The 17,599-nt window shown below is 41.5% G+C and overlaps 2 protein-coding genes across 4 annotated transcripts; both read right to left on the reverse strand.

The window, feature by feature from the left end:
• Positions 1-1,520: 1,520 nt before the first annotated feature.
• Positions 1,521-4,936, reverse strand: LOC126984209 (mucin-6-like). Of its 3 annotated transcripts, none has more exons than XM_050837737.1 (2): positions 4,238-4,936; positions 1,521-4,201 (listed from the first exon to the last, which is right to left on the reverse strand). In XM_050837737.1, the coding sequence occupies exon 2, from the start codon at positions 4,105-4,107 to the stop codon at positions 2,251-2,253; it is 1,857 nt and encodes a 618-aa protein (XP_050693694.1). In that variant the 5' UTR covers positions 4,108-4,201; positions 4,238-4,936; the 3' UTR covers positions 1,521-2,250. The 3 variants fall into 3 exon arrangements, with proteins under 3 accessions (XP_050693694.1, XP_050693695.1, XP_050693693.1); XM_050837738.1 differs by having other exon boundaries at positions 1,521-2,331; positions 2,367-4,934; XM_050837736.1 differs by having other exon boundaries at positions 1,521-4,276; positions 4,433-4,449.
• Positions 4,937-7,705: 2,769 nt separating this feature from the next.
• On the reverse strand, positions 7,706-8,924 carry LOC126984213 (uncharacterized). The gene is made up of 3 exons (XM_050837746.1): positions 8,788-8,924; positions 8,368-8,583; positions 7,706-7,988 (listed from the first exon to the last, which is right to left on the reverse strand). The coding sequence occupies exons 1-3, from the start codon at positions 8,797-8,799 to the stop codon at positions 7,884-7,886; spliced, it is 333 nt and encodes a 110-aa protein (XP_050693703.1). The 5' UTR covers positions 8,800-8,924; the 3' UTR covers positions 7,706-7,883.
• Between the last annotated feature and the right edge of the window lie 8,675 nt (positions 8,925-17,599).

Genomic DNA, 17,599 nt, shown 5'->3' on the forward strand with positions numbered 1-17,599 from the left:
CTCATCTCTCTCTCGTTCCACACACACAGGTCCTCTCTGTCCAAATGCTCCACTCCGCTCGCCACCCTGTATACCGCTATTTGGTCTCCTCTTTCTCTTCTTCTCTCCAGGGTTGTGAGCCCCATGCTATTGAGTCTCTCCTCATAAGTCCGATCTCTAAGTTCTGGTACCATCTTAGTTGCCACTCTCTGTACTCTTTCCAGCTTTCTTATATTCTTCTTTTTGTGAGGAGACCAGACCGCTGCTGCATACTCCAACCTTGGCCTTATCATTGTAACTTATTTTCTTCATCATCTCCTTGTCCAAATACACAAATGCCGTCCTTATGTTCCTCAGCAAATTCATAGTTTGTCCCGTTATCCTGTTGATGTGTTTGTCTGGTTACATGTTCTCTGAGACAGTCACTCTCAAATCTTTTTCTTCCACTACTCTGCATATTATCTCACTTCCCATCTTATAATCATATTCACGTCTACTTCCTCTCCTACCACACTCTATTTTTTTTACATTTCCCAAGGTTGAACTCCATCTGCCATGTACCACTCCACTCCCATATTTTATCCAGGTCCCTTTGCAATGCCTCACAGTCCTTCACATCTTTCACTCGTCTCAATAGCTTTGCATCATCTGCAAACAAACTCACATAGCTGGTCACTCCGTCCACCATATCATTTATATAAACAGCAAACATTATTGGCGCCAACACCGAACCTTGTGGGACCCCACTCATCACAGGGCACCAGTTGAAAACCTTGTCCCTGATTATCGTCCTCATTTCCCTTTTAGTTAGGAAGTCCTCCAGCCACTTAATCAGTCCATCACCCACTCCACCCCTATTTTTAATTTTCCAAATTAGTCTTCCGTGTGGCACTTTGTCGAATGCCTTTTTCAAATCCAGGCAACTCTACCCCCCCAGCCTTCTCTCTCTTGTATTAAATGTCACCCTTGAGTAATAACACAACAAGTTGGTGACACAAGATCTCCCTCTCCTAAATCCAAACTGGCAATCCGAGATCATTTTCTCACTTTCTAAGAAATCCGACCACCTGTTTTTAACCAGCCTCTTGCATATCTTCGCAACCACACTAGTGAGTGATACCGGTCTGTAATTTAATGGGTCCTCTCTCTTTCCTCCCTTAAAAATTGGTACTATGTTCGCTCTCTTCCAATCTTGTGGTAACTTTTCTTCACTCAGGGAGGCACTCATTATGGAGTGCAGTTTCTCTGCAAGTTGCTCACTACATTCTTTCAAGATCTACCTTGATACTCCATCCTGCCCCGTCGCCTTTCTAACATCCAGCTTGTTCAAGCTTTCCTTGACCTCCTGCATAACCCTTCCTCTTTCCTGGCCCGGTGGTTGTACAGATTCTTCTTTTGTGAAAACTCTATGGAAGCTGTTGTTCATCACTTCTGCCATCACTGCTGGGTCCTCAGATGTAGTTCCATCCATTTTCAGTTTATCGATTGTTTCTCTATTCTTTAATTTGCCGTTCACATGTCTATAGAATAGTTTGGGTTGGTCTTTGCACTTGTCGATTATATCTTTTTCATATTTCCATTTTTCTTCTCTTCTAATCTTTGTATATTCATTCCTTGCTTGTTTGTAATTGTTCCACGAGTTGATTCTTCTTCGTCTCCTCCATCCCTTCCAAGCTTCCTCCTTTCTCTTTCTAGCTGCCTCTCATCAACCACTCCTTTTTACCAACATCCTTTTTGGTTACCTTAGGGTGTGTGTGTGTGTGTGTGTGTGTGTGTGTGTGTGTGTGTGTGTGTGTGTATTTACCTATTTGTATATACCTATTTGTAGTCTACAGGGCCCGAGCTAAACTCTAATAGTCCCGTCTTCATATCTACTTTCATCCAGCCTTTCCTTCATTTGATCGACACTGCTCGCCTTCACCACCTCTTCCTGCAAGCTGTTCAAGGTGTTAATATTTCTTCAGTAAAACCTCACCGTTTATGCCCATATGGGCGGTCTGAAGGTGCGTAAATGGCGAAGGCGCAAATGGCGAACTTAATAACTTATGGGGAAAAATACATATGGTCACGGCCCCAAAACCCCCCTACCAGCAAAAAAAAAAAAAAAAATAAATAAATAAAAAAAAAGCCATGATGGTGGTGGGAAGGTGAGGCAGAAAACATCGAGTAATCGCAGTCACCACGAGACCAGGAGAGGCGATCGGGCAATGGCGGGAAACGACATGTTGTGTACGTTGGCAGTGTTCTTCACTAGCGGCTAGCCAGCTGGTTTCAAGGTCGGTAGTGGTGATGAAGGTGGTGCTGATGGTGGTGGTGAGGAAAGAGGTGGTGGTGGTGATGATGAAGGCGAGGTGGTGATGAATGTTGTGTAGTGATGAAAGTTGTGATGGTGATGGAAGAAGTGGTGGTGATGAATGTTGTGTAGTGATGAAAGTTGTGATGGTGATGAAAGAAGTGGTGGTGATGAATGTGGGGTAGTGATGAAAGAAGTGGTGGTGATGAATGTGGGGTAGTGATGAAAGAAGTGATGGTGATGAATGTGGGGTAGTGATGAAAGAAGTGGTGGTGATGAATGTGGGGTAGTGATGAAAGTTGTGATGGTGATGAAAGAAGTGGTGGTGATGAATGTGGGGTAGTGATGAAAGTTGTGATGGTGATGAAAGAAGTGGTGGTGATGAATGTGGAGTTGTGATGAATGTGGGGTAGTGATGAAAGTTGTGGTGGTGAGGGAAGAAGTGGTGGTGATGAATGTGGGGTAGTGATGAAAGTTGTGGTGGTGAGGGAAGAAGTGGTGGTGATGAATGTGGGGTAGTGATGAAAGTTGTGGTGGTGATGAATGTGGGGTTGTGATGAATGTGGGGTAGTGATGAAAGTTGTGGTGGTGATGAAAGAAGTGGTGGTGATGAATGTGGGGTAGTGATGAAAGTTGTGGTGGTGATGAAAGAAGTGGTGGTGATGAATGTGGGGTAGTGATGAAAGTTGTGGTGATGAAAGAAGTGGTGGTGATGAATGTGGGGTAGTGATGAAAGTTGTGATGGTGATGAAAGAAGTGGTGGTGATGAATGTTGTGTAGTGATGAAAGTTGTGGTGGTGATGAAAGAAGTGGTGGTGATGAATGTTGTGTAGTGATGAAAGTTGTGGTGGTGATGAAAGAAGTGGTGGTGATGAATGTGGGGTAGTGATGAAAGTTGTGTGATGAAAGAAGTGGTGGTGATGAATGTGGGGTTGTGATGAAAGTTGTGGTGGTGATGAATGTGGGGTAGTGATGAAAGTTGTGGTGGTGATGAAAGAAGTGGTGGTGATGAATGTGGGGTAGTGATGAAAGTTGTGATGGTGATGAAAGAAGTGGTGGTGATGAATGTGGGGTAGTGATGAAAGTTGTGGTGGTGATGAAAGAAGTGGTGGTGATGAATGTGGGGTAGTGATGAAAGTTGTGATGGTGATGAAAGAAGTGGTGGTGATGAATGTGGGGTAGTGATGAAAGTTGTGGTGGTGATGGAAGAAGTGATGGTGATGAATGTGGGGTAGTGATGAAAGTTGTGATGGTGATGGAAGAAGTGGTGGTGATGAATGTGGGGTAGTGATGAAAGTTGTGATGGTGATGGAAGAAGTGATGGTGATGAATGTGGGGTAGTGATGAAAGTTGTGGTGGTGATGGAAGAAGTGGTGGTGATGAATGTTGTGTAGTGATGAAAGTTGTGATGGTGATGGAAGAAGTGATGGTGATGAATGTGGGGTAGTGATGAAAGTTGTGGTGGTGATGGAAGAAGTGGTGGTGATGAATGTTGTGTAGTGATGGAAGAAGTGATGGTGATGAATGTGGGGTAGTGATGAAAGTTGTGATGGTGATGGAAGAAGTGGTGGTGATGAATGTGGGGTAGTGATGAAAGTTGTGATGGTGATGGAAGAAGTGATGGTGATGAATGTGGGGTAGTGATGAAAGTTGTGATGGTGATGGAAGAAGTGGTGGTGATGAATGTTGTGTAGTGATGAAAGTTGTGATGGTGATGAAAGAAGTGGTGGTGATGAATGTGGGGTAGTGATGAAAGTTGTGGTGATGATAGTGGTAGTGGTGATGAAAATGCATGGTGGTGGTGGTAGTGAAAGTAGAGGGGATGGTGACTTCATCACCGTATACCACCACCTTCGTCACAACTACCACTGTCACCACCACCACCACCACCTGCATCACCACCATCGCCACCTTCATCACCACAACCACCTTAACCACCACCACTGTCTTCATCATCACTACCACTATTATCACCACCACCATCACCTTCATCACTGCCACCACCTTCATCACCACCACCACCACCTTCACCACCAACACTTCTTGCATCACCACCACAACCTTGATCACCACCACCACATTCATAACCCCCAACACCTTTATCACCGCCACCACCTTCATCTCCACTACCACCACCTTTATCACCTTCGTCACCACCACCACCTTCATCACCACCGCCAACTTCATCACCACCATGGACATGTTTACCAATACTACGTAGAAATCTAAATTTACGCGGGAGACGGCACTAAGTGGTGGGGGGGGCGAGGTGCGCAATTGGCAAGACCACCTGCGCAAATTGGTGGGACGATGGCCGCAAATCAAGGCTGCGCAAATGGTGATATATATATATATATATATATATATATATATATATATATATATATATATATATATATATATATATATATATATATATATTACTCATTTCTTATCATTTTCATATGAATAATCACAAGAAAAGTAATTGAATTTCAATTGTGCTGTTGTATCTGAGAGTGTCTGCTGAAAACCGATTAGATCTTCGTACACTTGAGGTAATGTCACCACTTTTTACAGTAGCTATTAATCATTAAAATCAGCATCCCACTGCACTGTTATTATTGTGATCCTTCTGTACATATCTCCATTATATATATATATATATATATATATATATATATATATATATATATATATATATATATATATATATATATATATATATATATATATATATATATATATATATATATATATATATATATATATATATATATATATATATATATATATATATATATATATATATATATATATATATATATATATATATATATATATTTGTTATTTATATTGAGTTTATGATTCCTGTGTTTTGGGCTGGTCAATAAAATGTTGAAAATACAGCTATGAATATCAATATCATTTAACTTTAGTTAAACCTACAGCTATGAATATCAGTATCACTTAAGTTTAGTAAAATGGTTCTGATATAATTGCCAATGCATTATTCCATTCAAAATATGACTAGCTCAGAATTTTCCACCAATTGGCTTAGACTTAATTACCATTCTATTGCTAAATATGTCTGTGCTGTTTATCTCTCACCTAACTCTTACCAACTATGTAAAATTCTTTGACTAGTTGAATTCTAGAGTGGAACACATCTTGACTCAGTCTCTCCTGGGAGAAATCTCCATTTTAGGAGATTTCAGAACTCGCCACCAACTTTTCTTTCATCCTCTCACAGACCAGCTTGGTGAATATGCTCACAACTTTACTCTCCTCAGTGATCTAGAGCAGCTGGTACAGCCTCCTACGTTTATCCTCAACTGCCCTGGAGACACACTCAATACTGTAGACCTCTTCCTAACCTCTAATCGTTCAGCTTATTCTATTAAACTTTTGTCTTCATTGGCCTTCTCCAATTACGTATAATCTTATTACCACATTCAGTCCTATCACTCCTGTATAGCTTCTGGACCCACCAAAAAGGCAGTGATCCTGGCATTATGTTTCAGCTCGGTCAGATGACCTAAGGATGTACTTTTCTGATTTCCCATGGAATAATTGCTGCTCCCAAATCAGAGACCCTTCTCTGTATGCCCAGTGCATCACTGAGGTGACTCTCTTTGGGATGGAGGCACACATTCCACATACTTTCTCTACTCCTCATACTAAAACATGCTGGTTCAATCATGCTTTTTCTCATGCTATAAAAGACAGAGAGGTAGCTCACAAATAGTACCTGAACCTTCAATCTCCTGCTAATCATGGTCTTAAAATTTCTGCTCAGAATCACTCCAAATATATTCTTTGACTTACCAAAAACTCCTCCATCAATAGAAAATGACAACACATTTTCAAATTCCACCAGAGACTTATGGCACATATCCAGACATATCAAACAATTTTACCTCTTCATCTTTTCCACCTCTCCTTAGTTCTGATGGCAACACTGCCGTCACATCTGTCTTCCTGTTGAAAGTATGCCTATATATATATAGCCTCTGCCTAAGAGGGGTGACCCTCTGATCCTTCAAACTACCATCCTATAGCTTTACTTTCTTGTCTCTACAGCTGTTGAAACAATCCTTAACAGGAAAGTTCTTAACCCTCTCGCACACCGTAAGTTTCCAATAAGTTCTGTTCCACTCATCATGCATTTCTCAGGTCCGACCGGCCTTTTTTTGCCGCCGCGATACTCCACATTCCCGGACGTATCTTACCCTCACAGATATATCGTACCCCAATAAATTTGGTATCAATGGCTTCATAAAGACATATAGAGGAAAATATATATATATATATATATATATATATATATATATATATATATGTTATATATATATATATATATATATATATATATATAAACAATACAAACTTGTTTCAAGTCTCCGTATAGAGTATTGTAGACAATAAATCCTAAGTACCAACTCTTCCCCACTCGCTAGCTCGAAATTTTGTGGGCCAATTTTTTAGCCGAATATATGTTTCGAAGCGAAATTTAGTGAGGATTCTTATGGTATCCTCAAAATCCTCATACGCCTATTAGTTTCCGAGTTACACCGAGAAAACTTCATTTTTTTCCTCTCCCGTCAGAGTAGGCTAACAACTAAAAATCGCTCAAAGCTCCTCATCTACGCTCCTTAGAAAGGTTGCCATATGTTACCATTAAGAAACTTATCCCAACAAATGACGCTCCCAGATTTGACGCACTCACCGAAAACTTAATTTTTAATATTTTTATTACTTCTATGGAGCGTTTCGCGTCATCTTGCGCCAGGACCTCTTCCCCTTTGATGACGCTAAACACGTCATCGTGCGCGAGAAGGTTAACTGTCTATCAACTTAAGACCTGTGATCACCAGTATGGGTTCCACTAGTGATCTTACTTTTCTAACTGACTCCTGATCATTCTCTTCCAGCTGTTGAAGTGAAACTTTTGCTGTTTCCTTAAGTATCTTGAAAGCTTTTGACAATCTAGCACAAATATTAGCTTTCCTAACTACCCTCCTACGGGTTCTATCCGTCTCTCTGTACTTTTATCTCCAGTTTCCTTTCCGGCCTATCTATCTCTGCTGTGGTTGACAGTCACTGTTCTTCCCCTAAACCTATCAAGAGTGGCGTCCCCCCAGGACTCTGTCCTGTCTCTCACTCTCTGTATAGTTCATTTATGATCTTCCCAAAACAAATTGTCCTATTCACATATCTGCCACATCTCTGCATTATTCAATATATTTTCATTGAAGATCCTTGCCTCAGGATTTACAAGATTCATGTCTGTACACTGCAGAACCATTAACCTCAGAGAGAGAGAGAGAGAGAGAGAGAGAGAGAGAGAGAGAGAGAGAGAGAGAGAGAGAGAGAGAGAGAGAGAGAGAGAGAGAGAGAGAGAGAGAGAGAGATTATTTCAACTATTATTCAAGGACTCAGTAAAACACAAAGTCATGTACACATACATATATTAATTACATGACGAAATTTGACGCTTGGCCTCATGTTCGCAGGTCATGTATATATATTTTGTAGATTAATGTGCATGTATCACATTACTGGGGAGTAAAGTAAGAAAAGGGATGAAGACTGCATATAGCAGTAAACAGTGGTGGTCCCATATTTGATTTTATGCTAGGAACTGTATGTTGCCGGTGGGACACACCTTGCCGGACGGCCCGCTCACACAGCCCGCGGCATCCACGCCATAAGCCGCCTGCACGGCGGGTGCCGCCTAGGAATAGAGCAGTAGGTAGCATATTTAGCATATAGTTATAATAATAATAATAATAATAATAATAATAATAATAATAATAATAATATAACAACAATAATAATGATAATATTAATACATAATAATAATAATAATAATAATAATATAATAATAATAATAATAATAATAATAATAATAATAATAATATATTTATAATAATATATTAATAATAATAATAGTTAGTGGAAGCTTTAATTGATATATGTAAAGATGTGTGTGTGTGTGTGTGTGTGTGTGTGTGTGTGTGCGTGTGTGCGTGCGCACACACACACACACACACACACACTAAAAAAATGTGGGTAGGTGGGTGTGGGCGCACGTTCTAATAATGCATTCCTACCTGGTAAATGAGGGGGCGGGCGGCGGCGGGGGCGCGTACGGCATTGAGGGCGGCGAGGTGGGCGTGGGCAGCGTTTCCGAAGAAGGCCCAGGCGGGAGTGTTAAACTGGACGGGGCCGGAAGGACCAACCAAGCCTGACGGTCCAATGGAGCCTGAGGGTCCGACTATCCCAGAAGTGGGCATGGCCGAGCAAGCCGCCGCCAGACACAGCACCGCCTGTGGGAGTCATTACGCAGGTCAAGTTTGACCGCATATGGAAGAACGCTGCCTCACCTCAGTGGTGGACGGACCCTTGAAAGTCACAAAGATATTGTAGATTGATAACTGATCATTTTTAGATACTTTCAATTGATAAATAAGGCTAACACAGCGTCGTGAGTGCTAACTGAAAATCGCTCCTAAGTTGGATTTAAGACTTACCAGAACCTTCATGTTGTCTGTTGGAGTTGAGATTATCTCTGTGCGTGCGTGTGGTTGTCCTCTTATATACGCCTAGTTGTGACGTCACTAGGGATTATAGCCAATCAAGACCCACCATATATATACTTTTTTCTATATTCTGAGGGTCACCAAGTCTGGCTGACGCTCAGGGCAAGGGGCGGGGAAGGACACTACCGCCTTGTAAGCAAACGCTGCTTATATGCGCAGGTGGTAGACTGCGGAACAACTAATACCTTTATTTTAGTGAGTATCTCTGTCTAAATTTACTCACAAAAATGCGTGATAGAAAAAGAGGGCATTCCTGATTCATCTTCTACGTATGTGCATGCATCATAGGTTTCGAAAAGAGAGCGCGGACAAAATAACGGGGTGATTGGCAAACTGGTGTGTGTTGAATAACGCAAAAAAGTCTTGGTGTTAGAGAGAGAGAGAGAGAGAGAGAGAGAGAGAGAGAGAGAGAGAGCAGAGGTATGACAAGTGGGGCAGTCCCGTTGCTAGTCTGTCCTTGTGCAGGGAAAAAAAAGTGTTGTCCTTTGATATTTAGTCGGTGTAGGTGGCAACAGCTGAATTCTACCGGGTAATGCAACCTCAAGCAAACTTCAAATAAGCAAGTAAGTCAATGAATACGTAGAGAAATACAGATACAGACAAATACGTTGGCAGATTTAACACAAGCGGATGTAGATGAATAGATAAATAGGTATATTGAAGTAAATTGAATTTTCTGTTTGGCCACTCTATTTAGGAGCAGTAAGTAGCGGGCTTTTTTTTTTTTTTTCATTGTTTTCTTTTTTTTACGCCCATGTACTGTCTCCTCTGCTGCAAAAAATAAATAAATAAGTAAATAAATGGAGGCGACAGAATGTATTGATTAAAGCGATTACCCAATCCCAGTGGGCAAAACTCGGATAAATCTGATCAGATTCACGTGAATATGACACGTGAATATCACGAGAACAACTGATCTAAAACGCAAAATGGAATTCACGTGTTTTTGACACGTGAAATTTACGAGAAATTTTCACGCGAGTTTTACGTGTCGCGAACACGAGTGTTTCACGTGACCAAAACACTTGAATTACTCGTGTAATTTCCAAGGTAATTTCTGTATTAATACGATAATTTCCTAGCTTATCGGCAATGCATGTCCTGTATTATTTAAATATATAAGTTCCAAGGTAGGATTTGTATATCTGGATTTTTAAAATCTCGTATTGAATAGAAATATATACATCCACGTACTGCAGGATATTTGTATGTATTCCTTATAAGTACTACAACGCATAATATAGTATGGCACTATACTATGATGGTAGTACAAGGAATACATACATGAATATCTTGAAGTGAATGTATATATCTCTATACAATGCACAGAATTTTAGGAATACAAACACACACATCCTACAATGACATTTACATCTTTAAACAATATAGGATATGCATTGCTGATAAACAAGGAAATAATCAATACAGAAAATTCACATAAGTCACTACAGCATTGCAGTATGTATTGCAATGAGACATAATATGTGTGCGATTTTCCTTGGCATCTTGTTTCAGCAAATTTGCTTCCACAGTCTCCAACCCACAAAACCTCCTTTCCAACCCCATCAGTCTCCTCTCCTTGACATTCAGAACCTACTCTGTGACCTTCAAGACCTCCTTGGCTTCCACAACCTCTACATTGATCTTGCATGGCTGAACTGTGGGTGCGAATGTGTGTGTGTGTGTGTGTGTGTGTGTGTGTGTGTGTATCATCAGCCATAATATCACTTCACTGCAGGACTCCATCTCTCCCAAGCGTTTTCATTCGTTTCTGTTCTGTACCTCGATCTAGTTTCCAAAGTCGGTGTTAACGTTCCGTAACCTTTTTTTTTTTTTTTCAGTCTACTGAATGGCCTCCCCTTGTTTCTTGTTTTTATATCAGTTATTCCCTAGTCTATCACCTCTCTTGTCGATTTGCAGCTTTTTTTTTTTATCTATTATAGTGAGACCCAGCATGGATTAGACACTTCTCAGTTTCCATTCCAGAGACTTGGCCAGTGTCCATGCCTCTGACCCATGTCATGACAGGGAGGAATGAAAACCCTTCGCTGCAGCAGGAGAGTCCTTCGATATGTTATTTTGTTCTCCAAAAGCACTCAAGCCCAGTCTTATCCGTTTTTCTATTTCCGGTTTTAGTGAGGGATTTCTTTGTATATCTCCAAATTATTATGTTTTCTCGAAAATTGTCGTGTTTTATGTAAGATATGGGTAACTAAAGATTTTGTTGTTGTTATTGAACAATGTGATATATGTTTTCAAGTATGTTTAGTTTTCGTTTGAAAGGACACACACACACACACACACACACACACACACACACACACACACACACACACACACACACACACACACACCACTGATAGCTCAGTCGGTTAAAGCACTGCGCTGCCAGGCTTCGCGGCCTGACAGATGGAGGCTCGAGCCCTGCTCAGGCCGGGATTATTCCGCGGACTAGAAGTGGTTTCTGTCCCCCCTCGTGCAGGGGGATGGAGTGTGGGGTGTGCGAGATCCCAGCAGTACCCAGAGATCGACTATAATGAGTTTTTTTCTAATCGGGTGGGTACTTGCTGGCAATGACGAGTCCAGCTTGTGATCAGGCTGGTGTGAATTACACACACACACACACACACACACACACACACACACACACACACACACACACACACGTGTGCTCCGGTGCCTCAATCGGTAGAGCGCTGCGCTGCGAGGCATAACGGCCAAACAGGCGGTGGTTCGAGCCCCGCTCAGGCCGGATTCTTTCGGTTGACTAGGAATGGTTACTGTCCCTCCTGAGCAAGGGGGAAGGGGTGTGTGGTGTGTGAGGTCCTGGCAGTACCCAGAGATCGACGATAATGAGCACTTGCTCTCGTCGGGAGGGTACCTGCTGGCGAAAGCGAGTCCAACTCGTGATCAGGCCGTGGTGAATTACACACACACACACACACACACACACACACACACACACACACACACACACACACACACACACACACACACATCAGTCTATAGGATCCTGCCACTCTATTATAATTCCAGCTCACTTTTTGTCGCCCATCCTTCGCCCACCTTCCCACCAGGTTCAGTCAGCCTTGCCTACCTCGCCCCGCCCCACACCTACCTACCTACCTTTTCTTTTTACTCTACACTTATTCTTCTCTCCCGGTTTCTTCGTGTGCTGTCTCTGGATCCTCTGGTGGAGATTTTTCCTAAAGTTTCCATAAAGTTTTCCTCTTTATGGTCATTGTTCGGTAATGCAGTTTTGGATCATCTTGCATGATCATATACAATGTTCCAAGTCACACTTACACGAGACAGAAGACCCCTGATGAAAGCTGTTGCTGGCACAATCTCAGAATTTTTCGTATTTTGGCTGTAGTGGCTCCTGCGATTAATAAGATTAAGATTAATATTTTGTCTAACTCCTAACGTAATGGATATGTTAATATGTACTCGCAGAAGACCCACAATATTTATGCACAAGAGAACAATACCTTCTCACGTGTAATTCAGTACTATTGACATATAAAGATGAGGTGAAGATGATGTAGGGAGAAGCAAAGCACATAAAGCTTCTCGAAAGTACCGGAGGTGAATCTGGAGGGCGTGGGCACAGCACGATCGCTAAATGTCAAAGGTTAGCCGGCGGAGTATGGTTGTGGCCTTCACTAAAGAAAGAAAAAACCCGTATAGATGGACAGTCCTGGATGAAGGGCGCCAACATTATGTAAGAATGGAACACGCGTCGCGGGTGCCGGTTTGGGTTCGTGGAGTGGCGAACTAGAGCAGAATGCATGAGCTTCACCATTGATTATTTTTTAGTATCATTAAAAAATGTACACATGGTTAAGCAGGTGCCAGTTCAAGAACCTCAAACTTTTATTAAAAGAGAATCATTACTAGAAAAGAAGATAAAGAAGAAAAAGATGCTGCTGCTGATGATGATGATGATAAAGATGATGATGATGATGATGATGATAAAAATGGCAATGATGATGATGATGATGATGAAGATAATAGTGAAGTTTTTGATGATGATGATAACAGTGAAGAAGAAGTAGAAGCTGCTGATGACGATAATGATGATAAAGATGATGATGATGATGATAATAATAGAGACGACGATAATGAAGAAGTAGATGATGATGATGATGATGAAAAAGAAGGTAGAAAAGGAGATAAGAATAATGATGGAAAAAAGCGAAATAAAAAGAAATCAATGATAATAAAATGATAATGCATCATATTAGAAAGCACATTTGGTAGGGCTGAAGTATTTGTTAACTAATTTTTTTTTTAAATTCTCAAAAAATGAGTGGGTTTAAAGGTTGGAAACTCAAAAATAGTTTTTTCAGAGCCGTTTTTGGCGAATTTATTCGATTTTTTACCCCTTCGAGTCGGTTTTTGAGCCCGGTCGCTTATTAAAGTTTTGGCGATTCGCACCAAAGCGGTTGATTTTCCAAAATTCGAGGCTTAATGACCGAGCTGGGGCAAGTTTCCGGTCCATAGTGGAGGGTTCACTGTATATATATATATATATATATATATATATATATATATATATATATATATATATATATATATATATATATATATATATAGATAGATAGATAGATAGATAGATAGATAGATAGATAGATAGATAGATAGATAGATAGATAGATAGATAGATAGATAGATAGATATAAGTATATACACACACACACACACACACACACATACACACACACACACACACACACATATATATATATATATATATATATATATATATATATATATATATATATATATATATATATATATATATATATATATATATATATTATTTTACGGTAATGCGAAAAAGCCGCTGCAGTATCTAATAATCAGGCTGCAGTGCTGCAGCCTGATCAGTATTAATGCTGAGCTCTTCCTTCGTTGACCGGATTCAGTGGTGATTTTTTCCGTATATTTTCGATGCTCTAGGATTAATTCCTTCTTAATGAACTCCTCGATTTTTTATATTGCACAGTGAGTTATATTTATGCGTTCTTTCCATTTTTTTTTTTTTTTGCATTAACCCAGATTTAGGAAATGGTAATTTCACAACACATTTATATGTTTCTTGACAGCGATGAGAGCTGTGTACCCCGTCATTTGTTAGTTATCTATTTGCGAAGAGATGGCGACCCAAATAGGCTGTCTCAAGCCAGCACTGAGGCGTGATCCATACTCTCATGAGACTTTTTTTTTCCCCTCCGCAGGTCGATGCCTCGTCCACATCAGCTTTGATAACATGACATCCCCAGAGGCACACGTTTGCAGCTTGGAGGCGCTAATGCTGAGAACGTGGATGGCCAGGTATGTTGGTATATAGGTTAGCGACGCCAGTATCTTTTTTTTTATCAGTCTCGCCACAACTCGATATATGTGTATCCTAAGGAAGATATAAATTGAAAGATTTTTTTCTAAATAGCTGTTCCCTGATGAGAGTGCTTTACAAGGGTGGACGATTCATCAGCACCCACATTTTACGCAGACCTTTCATTCATTATTCCGCTGTATGTATCACGTTTAGCTAACACTAGACCTGTTTCCGGTTATCTTTCTTTGTATGATTCTTCAGACAGATATTCAGGGGACGACACAAGAATTTAAAGTCGGTGTATTCTGGTTTTTGCTCCAAGCCACACCCTGAGTGTTTTTTAGCTGAAGACCTTACTTTGGTGGCCGGGGCCGCCTCTCCTGCTGAGCCCCGCCCCGAGCACGCCCATGTGAAACCCGCGTGGAGGGTGTGGTCTGACGGGCTCGCAGGGCAGGGTAGCAACCAGCTGCTGGAGTATGGTGTATAGTGTGACAGCATCGGCCTAGCAACTATAGTAATTTGTAAAGTTGGACATTCATACCTGCGTTGTTTAGTGAATCAGAGGGCGTAGGAGAGACAGCGGTGTTCAAGAGAGCATGGCGGCGAGTGAGGTGTTGGGTATGGAGGTAGAATCTTAGTATTGGAAGTTAAGTGATTCTATGGAGGCAAGGGGGCGGGGTTCCCTAAGACGTAGAGGTGTTGCACTGTGTAGTGAGGTGTGTGTATGATGAGTGTATGGCGGGGGAAGGTTACAAGTAGGCGGGTCCCCTGAATCGTAGAGATGTTTAGTGAGCTGTGTGTGTGGTGGATGCTCTGTATGGTGGGAGAGGGTAATTCTGGGGAAGGTTACAGTAAATGCCCCCAGGCCTATGATGCGCCAAGGTCAACACCGGGTGAATCCACTCACACACAAAAAAAGATGTCTGAACGAACGAAGATGCTGCCAAGGTCAGGGTTTCCGTTGTTGTGTAGGCTAGCAACCTGAACTCATCCTCTTCTTTTTCTTCCCTAACCCTCTTACCCTGCTTGATACATTGACAAAGTTAACATGCCAGACTGCATGGGACTCATCACCAGACTGACATTGATGGTTGTCCGGTGATTGCTCTTTGTCTGTTCCTTGTATGGGCAGTTTTCTATAGTGATATTTCTCAAGAACTGTATTTCCTCCTGCCTACGACTTTAACTCATTCAAGAGGAAGGTATCAGGACACCTCTTCTCACGTAATTGACTGCTCTTTCGGCCACCTCTTCGGATTCTTTACAGGAGCAGCGAGTAGTGGGCTTTTTTTTTTATTGTTTCCTTTTTTTGTGTGCCCTTGTGCTGTCTCCTTTGCTGTAAAAAAAAAAGTATAACAAAAAGTAGAGAGGTAGAAGATGCATATTATTGGGAGTATGAAGACGAATGGGAGAAAGTACTTAAAATGGAATTGAAAGGCAAACGGAAAAGAGGGAGCTCAAAATGGATATGACGAGACTGCACTGAAAAGGCAGAGAAAATAGGCCTCACGGAAGGGTAAGCAAAGGACCCAGCGATATAGAAAACTTAGAGATGACAGGTTGACAACCTCACTTGCAAATGGGGAAGAGTTTGAATTAAAGTTGCTCTTCCTCTTCTTCCCGGTGCTCCAGATATCCAAAACAGTATTTGAATGTACAGTTGATGGGCAGCGTTCTCCACCTCACCACAACAATAAAAACTAGTCAATTAACAAGATTCAGGAGTTAGAATGGACCATAATTAACCAATCAATAGGATTTTATTTTTGTTTTTTACGTCGTGGCCTATTGCGCCGGTAGGCTTCTTCCCGGTGGATCCTGATGGTCGGCCCAAGGCTTCCTCCCGGTGGGGCCTGATGGTCGGCCCAGCCCGTCCTGGCGCAGGCGAGTGTTTAAAGTGGCGCCATCTTGCATTGGCTCATGCTGCCCTCCCGGAGCTCATCTTTAATCCCAGAATCTAGAGTCCGGGTTGATAGGTGGTGGGAGCGTCGCCTAGCCCACCCTACGACGCCAACACTGGAGGTCCTTCCCAGGAAGTCTCCCCATCATTCTAAGCACCCCATGGCAAAATTCCGTCGACTTCCTCAAATCACGAACACCGTTGTTTTGCACTACGCCACCAAGGCTTGTGAAATTTTCCAAGATGTCAGGGTCGTGTTCTTAAACATTTCGGCGCCCAAGCTCACACATTTGACAAGGCTTTCGTAGGAGTTGTGAGCACTTGCAGGGGTAGTCTTATGACCTTGGTGGTAGTTTGACCATTCCTCTGTCCCATAAACCTAACACAACACTCGAGAGAACCCGATTGATCTCCTTTTCGCCCTTTGGAAATAGTTGATGTGGGAGGCGGAAGCGTTTGAGAATACCGCCCTCGGTGTCCTCGCCACACCAAAACGGCGCCATTCTGAGGACCGCTTGGCAGGATCCACCGTTGTTCTGTACTACGCTACCAAGTCCTGTGAAACTTTCCAAGATATCAATGTCCTCACCTCACCATAACTAAGCGTAAATAAAAACTGCATGATTCGTCGCCTCTTAGCGGTAAGCAGGCAATGTTGTGGTCGAATACATTAATTCATTAGTATATTTACGATGGTTTCATCTCACATAATGCAGATGTTGCTGTCATAACTCATTTTTCATGTATTTTTAATGTACTTTTAAGGCGTATTTTTAAGCAAGGAGTCAGGCGTTCTTAATTTTTTTTAACTGTTCTACTTTTCATGTTGGATTTTATATATTTACTTATGTTTAAGTGGCATCGTAAATCCTGTCTTTGGTGTTTTACTGAAATAATAATAATTATTATTATTATTATTATTATTATTATTATTATTATAAATTAAGCTGCATACCAGAAATAACGACCCTGCCCTTTTCCTCCTTGCCAGCAACGCGGCACGAGCCACGAATCGCTGCAGTTATCAGTGGGCCCATATACGCATTTTTGTTTAGTCTCATTCTCGCTTTCTCCTTTCTGGGAGGTGAATATTATGAAAAGAAACAAAAACAGTGTCAGTTGTTCATCTTCCCTTTCGGATTGGTCGATTAATTGATACCGAGGGAAACCTGGAGAAGGTATGTAGATGTTACCCTTGCCGTGTCCCGATGTGTCCCGGGCTCAAGGGCTAAGTCAGTGGTATTCACTAATTTTAGCAAGAGAACCAATTTAGTAGACTACATTCACTTTGAGAGCCACACCCAAGAAAACCCATAATTTTCCTACATGATGTTACATAATTACTTACCTCCCTACCGGTACTTTAATGGTGTGATGAGCGGAAATGTGCCAATCCCATTTTTACTTTTTTCATGGTTTTTCATTTTGTTGGTAGGCTGGCCACTCGTTTCCCCGCCATCCGTACTTTTCGCTTAATTATGTAACGATCCATCATGCCA

Source organism: Eriocheir sinensis, chromosome 56 (assembly GCF_024679095.1).
Source record: "Eriocheir sinensis breed Jianghai 21 chromosome 56, ASM2467909v1, whole genome shotgun sequence".
Taxonomy (NCBI): Eukaryota; Metazoa; Arthropoda; class Malacostraca; order Decapoda; family Varunidae; genus Eriocheir; species Eriocheir sinensis.

Coding starts and splice junctions, on each gene's coding strand:
- LOC126984209 (XM_050837737.1), bottom strand. CDS start 4,107: ATGAAGTCACCATCCCCTCTACTTTCACTACCACCACCACCATGCATT.
- LOC126984213 (XM_050837746.1), bottom strand. Junction 7,989..8,367: donor CCCGCCCCCTCATTTACCAG/GTAGGAATGCAT, acceptor CTCTATTCCTAG/GCGGCACCCGCCGTGCAGGC.